At 43.1% G+C, this 7,058-nt stretch overlaps 1 protein-coding gene across 2 annotated transcripts in view; it reads right to left on the reverse strand.

The window, feature by feature from the left end:
- Window positions 1-6,630, reverse strand: part of chst11 (carbohydrate (chondroitin 4) sulfotransferase 11) — a 49,402-nt gene extending 42,772 nt beyond the window's left edge. Inside the window, exons 1-3 of one of the 2 annotated variants that reach the window (XM_061667151.1) lie at window positions 6,586-6,630; window positions 6,004-6,089; window positions 5,299-5,495 (exon numbers count right to left, since the gene is read on the reverse strand). Coding sequence is in view for 1 of the 2 variants with exons in the window: in XM_061667150.1 (XP_061523134.1) it covers window positions 991-1,108 (118 nt within the window). In the remaining variant the exon portion in view is untranslated. Of the gene's footprint in view, window positions 1-990; window positions 1,190-5,298; window positions 5,496-6,003; window positions 6,090-6,585 lie in introns of those variants that run through there. The other variant, XM_061667150.1, reaches the window with a different exon arrangement.
- Between the last annotated feature and the right edge of the window lie 428 nt (window positions 6,631-7,058).

The following is a 7,058-nucleotide window of genomic DNA, read 5'->3' on the forward strand; positions in this document are numbered from 1 at the left end:
GTGCTTGCTTTAAGTTGCTTTTCGTCACGCCCAGTTGAAAGCACATCGTTTTGCCTTTCGAAAGACGGCTAGCTAAATGCTAAAAAACAATGCAAAACGCCACGAACAACCGAACACAACTGGCACGGATGTCGCGTAGTCGCAATACTCTAAGAACACAAACGATGCAGCAACATGTAGACAGACAATATCGCAATACTCACAGGCATATATTCTTGATGGTCTTCCAAAAACGACTATTGCTGCAGCTTTGTTGCAACGGTCTTCATGTTATATCAACAAAATCTATGCGTATTCTACCTATGTCTGTATTATACTGCCCCCGGTGGCCAAGGCACACACCCACCCACCAGAATGAAGCCCGTTGAATTAAAGCGTGAAATCGTGATCCAAAAAGTGTTTCATTTTTTTTTTTGCATTCTGTTTAATCATGTTATTTCCGAATGTTTTTATCAAGCACAATACCGTAGAGTGCTATCTCTCATTAAATAATTAAAAAAAAAATTAAAAAACTTTTTTGGGGTTGGTGTTTCGGGGGCTGCAATCTATGGCCTTTCCGTTCGTTTCAATGGGGAAAGAGGATTTGAAATGGGAGTGTTTTACGCAACAAATTACTCTCGTAAGCCAAAGGCACCGCAGTACTCCGCAAGCGAAAGTGAAGCAGCAGCTTGCTTTTGTTCCGCGTGGACGGTGCGTTCACGGTGCACGGCCAGCGCACGGTTTCCAGCTCGGATCCGCCGTCAAGCCGCGCGCCACGAGGGGCGGGTGTCAGCCCGGCTGCCGGGCGCCCTTTCGACGCCTCTCCTCGAGGAATTGGGCTCCTCCTTTCACGCCTTCGACCGCACAACGCCACGCTTCGACGGGCAAAATCAATGTGGTGCCGGGTCGATTCCAACACAGGCGCCTGCTTGGGTATCAAAGTCGCGTCGATTTGTGCGGCAAACAATTTGATGGGGTGCCAAAACAAGAAGAAGACACATGGGCTCCTACCTGGTTGGAACATACTTTGGAAATAAAAGATGACCAGAATAAAGGATCCCAAACAAGTGGCGAGTACCATCCGGCATATCCTGCTCATCCTCATGAGTTCGCTTAAAGTCTGTTTCATGGCCGACGAGGGCAAGAAAAAGGGAGACCCGGTGGGGGGGGGGGGGGAAGGTTCCGTCTCGCTCGAACCTTCCTGCTGCGCTTCTGGTGGTACTGATGAGGAGACGGGAGGACCGTCCGCCGGTCTTTGAGCAAAACGCATCCTCCGCGGAGCGTACCATTGCTGGGCGGCGTGCGGGGGAGAGGAGGAGCCGCTTGGCGCAAGGAGACCCCCGGCCTTGGGGACAAATTGAGCGCGCCCATGCAGATGTGCGCTTCTGTCTTTCGCGACTTGATCGTTTGGGCCATTTAGGTTCTTATTTACTTACTATATAAGCGTGTGCATCTTTGGACTGAGGCTTTTTTTTCATATGGTCTCCCCTTACTTACTAAATGGAACAGACCCCGAATTGATATCGTTGCTAACACTTGTCTCCTAAACGCTAATGTTTATTAACCATTTTTCATTTTCTGCAGAGATGATATGGCAATATTTGGGAATTTAAAAAAGTTGTTTTGACTCATAAACCTAGAAATAGCAATATCAGAGAAACTAATAATTGTGCACTTTGCACATTTACCCACTACTACCTTCCTATGAGCTATTTTATTACCGCGTTGACTCTGATAAATAAATATTTGGATAGGGACCAAGCTACGCGGCGAAGAGCAGACAATCTGCAAGCAATCGACGCCCAAGATGGCGGCAAAGATCTGCTTTTTCTTTTTATTAGACAGGACAGTGGCCTTGCCTCACTTAGCATGGGTTTCTTGTCACCAAGATGGTGGAAGATAAAATGGTGGCAAAGCAATAAATTCATATTAGACACGGCTTTGGCCTAAGCATAAAACAGCAAATAACAAAGGACATGTTCCCCCCAAAACCTGCAAATAGGCAAATTCGTGAATGCCAAAGCGCAAATCTGCCGGGGAGTGAACTGCATATTACAAAAACACTTGAACACTTCATGAGGCACACTTTCACAAACCGACGTGAGCCAAAAATTCACCGTTCCCAAAGATAACACGCAACGATACAATCCACAGTATTGTGTCGTATTGTTATAGTTGCGGTTTGCAATGACAGACTTCCAATTGTATTATGTCCGTTTTTGTTGATCTCAGAAGGCAAAAACGCTCCTTAGGGTGAGCTGCAAGTTACAACCACAACAATGAAGAAGCAATGTCATCTTTTTTTTTTTTTTATCTTTATCAAACGGTTAAAAAATGCACGTCGACATGCTGAGAGGCTTATTCCAATTCAGGCCACGGTTTAGTATACGGCGTCTGGCATTGCCGCACATTGTGGTAACATAAGCACTAGTGACAAAAATAGCGAGAGGCAGACAATGGCAACCCACACACATTTTTCTATATCCCCCTCTCTATTATGTTGTTATAATGTAAGTCTAAACACCTTCGGAGTTAACTTGAGTTCCATTTGCACACACATCTACAGCGCCACCAAGTGGCGATAAAGTACCCAGGCGGTGATGAATACTATCTCGATGCAGCATCTTTAAGTACAGTGGCGTGTATGTTGTAATCAGATTATCCTCCAGTGACGTTCTCAGCCGCCCACCCGAAATAAATAAATACATAAATAAATAAAAGAAGCAGGAAATGTGATGCAATCGTTTATTTACACAAGGGAGTGTTGTCATGGGAAGTGCCACAAAGGTGGTCTGCAGATTGCATCGGCCCTGAATTGATAAACACTGCAGCAAAGGCACGAGATGGATGGGAAGCTCAGCGTCACTCCGGCAGAATTAAAATGAGGCCCTTGCGCGTACGTACTGATTGAGCATAGCTGAGGTGGCGAGGGGAATACATTCAGGGTCAGTCCTTCAAGAAATATACGCAGTCGAGGCGGAGCGGAAATAGGACAAGTGGAAAAGCAAACGGCACCTTGGGAATCCTGGCCTGAGGGCTCGCTCAAGAACCGACCGGGGACCTATTAAATGACGAGCGTTGATAGACATTGATTTTAGATTCCGCAATCGCCGTTGAGTTCATGACATGAAATTAAGTTCATAAAACCCCCCGGGGTTCGTAGAGCGGTGATAAAGGCCTGAGCTGAGTGTTAACGCTCTCTCTCCTGTAGCCTTTCAAATGTCAGCTGCGCTTTGCAGATGTGCTGGAAGGGTGAGCCCTACCTCACGCTGAGTGATTAAAATTAATCATCAGTGTATAATTTGAAACATTTCTAAAGCGCAAAACAAAACTATTTTTTTTAAAATAAAATTTAAACAAAAGGGGGGGGGGGGGGGGGGAAATAATTACTAGCTTCACTAAGTAGAGTTTGACCTCAGTCAAGGTTGTACACACTTACAGACACCCACATCCTGCATATGGCAAAATCTTGTCATTAAGATTCATAACAATAATAAAATAATACTAATGCAAATACTCCCGCGAGTGTACAAGCCAAGGTATGGAAGCACCTACCTTGATGGCGGTACAAAAGGGCGTGTATTTATTTGATTTTGGTACCCTGCTAGCTTACAAGCCATTGGATGGAAACATAATGCATAAATATTAACAGTAGTTGTCTTTTTTTTTTAAATTAATATATGCCTTTTTTTTAATTAATCTCGCTAATTAACTACCAAAGCAATGGAAACACGCACAAAGGGGCATGACTCTTGATAAATCTTAGTAGTAGTAGTAGTAATAGTAGTGGTGATAGAGGTAGTAATAGTATATGGTGGTAGTAGTAGTAATTTACAGTGAAATAGTTTAGGCTCGTGGCAAAGAAGTACTGTACTTTAGTCTAATTGAAGCTCAACTCCATTCTAATGTTTCCTTGGCGCCAGGATGCCAAGCAGATGGTGACAAAGCAAGACCATTATTGCTTTGGCCTGAGTACAAAACAGAACATGTGTGAGGTTTTCAGTAAATAACGGAGGATGGGTGCCCAAAAAAAATACAATAAAAAAACAGAAACAGCAAATAGGTGACTTTTTCCAGTGAAAAACAGAGAGTAAGTTAAAACATTTTTTTTTAAATAAAACCAGCAAATTGCCAAATTTGCAAATGCTGAACCAAGAATATGCGTGGCTCACTGCATTTGTATGTTATTTAATGTATTTATCTATTAATCCAGCTAACTAACTAACGAAGGGATGGTTGAGGTGAAAGAGATTAATGGTGGTTGTGCATGAAACATGACGGATATTCGCACTGGCAGCACAGTCCCCGCGTGGCTGTTTGTCACGTGAAGACATCGGTAGACAGTCAAGGTCACCAGTTAACAGCACGCGTGTCACGGCAGCCTTTACCGGTTCCCACGGCAACCGTGATCGATGGAGTCGCCTTGGGCACTTTCCCGTCCGGTACGCTCACCTTGGGTCAATGAGGTGCAAGCAGGAGGACCAAAACGTCCTGGCTTGTATTAAAATAGTAAGAATTAAAGTTGGATTGGATACCATTTGGAGTCACTCAATAAAAGATCCAGTGACCTCTGTTCAAACCCTCACTGAATGCCTTATTAATTACATTTCCAACGAGGTCCTAACCCTTTTAGTGTACTGTGGGATTAGTAGCCACGCAGGTACCTTGAGTGACGGGGTTTTTATAAAAAAATCTTGAATAATTCAGCACCCAGACAGGGAAACTCATTTGCATGCACCGCTGTGACATTGACCTCAAAGTTAGCCGCGCTTCCTCAAGCACTGACAACCCGGAGGACCTCGGACTGAGCGCGATATGAAGCCAGGCGCAAGATTTCTGAAATGTCTGCGGATTGATGACCTCCTTGACACTGAGGGGGAGGGATTTATTGTAATCAAAATCACAACTGAAACTGCAATTTCTATTTTTATTTTAATCTTACCTTGGAGTCACTGGTAAGTTGAGTAATAATTAAAGGAGTCACACCTAAAGAGAACTAAAGGAGTCAATGAGTAAAATGCCGACACACTCGGCAGAAATGAAACCGTGAAGGAGGCTTTAACATGGGTCGCTCTCCTCAGTCGCGGTGTTCTTCCACTTAACCGCGGAGCAGCTCCCTGATCCTCCCATTGCCATAAGACCATTAATATGGTAATTACCTCAGCTGTGTTATGGGGAAATGCGTACTGTTGACTAGATAAGCGGCCGATCCGGGTGAACTTGAATCAAGGGATGCACGATGCAAATAGGAAAAATGTTCCTGTGAGTATTGTTGTATGCTCTGTGCTAGCGCAACATCAATGCTAATTACTTACTTACCTTGACCATTACTTGTTGAGAGAACGCTGAAGGTTATTTGGAGTTCGCATACCGTCTCTTGCACAGGAAGCTCTCAGTCAGGAACTTCGGGTTGCACAAAGTTGCAAGGTGGTAGAGGGGACGCATCGCTGTCAAGGAAGATGGAAAAGTCAATTTGGGTTGCGGCAGAAAGGCCAAAGTGTGGCGCTGTGATGGATCTGTATGTTAAGATTTACGGCACACATGGGGGAAATTGGTTATTTGCTCCGCTAGTCGCCATCTGTTCAGGGTCAATTGAAGTAACGGCGAGATATAATGAATGGGAAAGACAGCGAGCACACAACTGTTAAAAAAAAAGTTCTTTAATACAGTATAGCTAAAATTAAAGTAATCTAAAATTAAAAGTACATTTAATTATTTTCTAGGAATAATTAAAGATGGGGAAACAATTTAAATCCACTGAAAATAGTTTAATGGGCAAGACTAAAAAAAAAATCTGAATTTTTTTTTTCTAGAAGTATTTTTTAAAGTTTCAAAACCTGTAAAGAAACAACTTTTGAATAGTCAACAACCACCTGTAAAATGCCTTTATTGTCATAGGTTAATACTCATCTCTCCCTCATAGAAGCAAAATGCCACCTTTGGGTCACCTTCAAATAATGTTCAATAGGCTTTAGGTCTGGGTTCATTTCAGTTTTAACAAATGTTTTTCCACATGAGACTTACTAGTGTCTTCTTTCTTGTTGACACGTGTAGGCCTCCATCTTGTTACAGTAACTTCTTATCAGTGTTTTTAACTTTTCCGTCGTCCTCTGATGTAAAAAGAATAAAAACATGTTATTGTTTGCCAAGAGAGTAAAATGAAGTGATATGTATTTTAATTTAAAATAAGTTTCCAAAAAAAATCGCAGTTTTTATTTATATATTTTTTTTTTAGTTAATTGGAGACCAAATGTGTTTCCAATTTAATAATTGTGCTTTGACTTCTTGGTCACCTGCATTCACTGAGATGTTTACAGTAAATGCTTTACTCTGGTGCCACCTTGCGGTATAAGGTTAGAGAGTAGACGTGCTGGAAAAACGAACTTCAGCTACAACAAAACGAGATATCAAAGTATTTTAACTACTGTAGTCGCCAAAGTATTCAAATTCGACGACATTTTCCTTGCTTTCCCGTGAGCACGAGTCCGGATATCGATAAACTATGTTTTTAAGCACGTTTCACTTTGCACTCGGTTGTTGAGGAGGGGAATCACAATTAGGAAAGATCAAATCGAATTATATATCGTACAAAGTGAGAAAATATACCTCGGGGTCGAGAAGTAGTGGTGGGGGACTGCGCACCGCCTGCTGCTGTTCAAATAGAGGCAGTGGGAGGGTGAAAACAATCAGTGGGGGGTGCGTTCGAGTCATGACGTAAATGTACAATTTAAAATAAACACCACGCTAAATTTTAACATGATGTAGTGTAACATACAAATGTCACGTCCTCGCAATAATTACGCTGTGTGTGAGTCTATTGGTGTAAAGATAAACCGTTCAAATGTACGTGGGCTCGTCTAAAATGGAATGGTGAATGGTGAAAAACGAGCTTTGGACGAGTTCTTGAAGGCGGCGTGGCGCTCTACAGGCCAAAGCCGGTAGCGCAGCCGTGGCTCCGCGCTGGGACTGGTCCTTTCGCAGCCATTTTCTGTCCAACCAAACAGCCGTCTCAGGGAGGGAACCAACCAGGGCTTCATTGCAGGTCTGTGTCTGGCTCCGGCCAATGATTGCTAACCGAT

The sequence above is a fragment of the Phycodurus eques genome, chromosome 22, assembly GCF_024500275.1.
Source record: "Phycodurus eques isolate BA_2022a chromosome 22, UOR_Pequ_1.1, whole genome shotgun sequence".
NCBI lineage: Eukaryota > Metazoa > Chordata > Actinopteri > Syngnathiformes > Syngnathidae > Phycodurus > Phycodurus eques.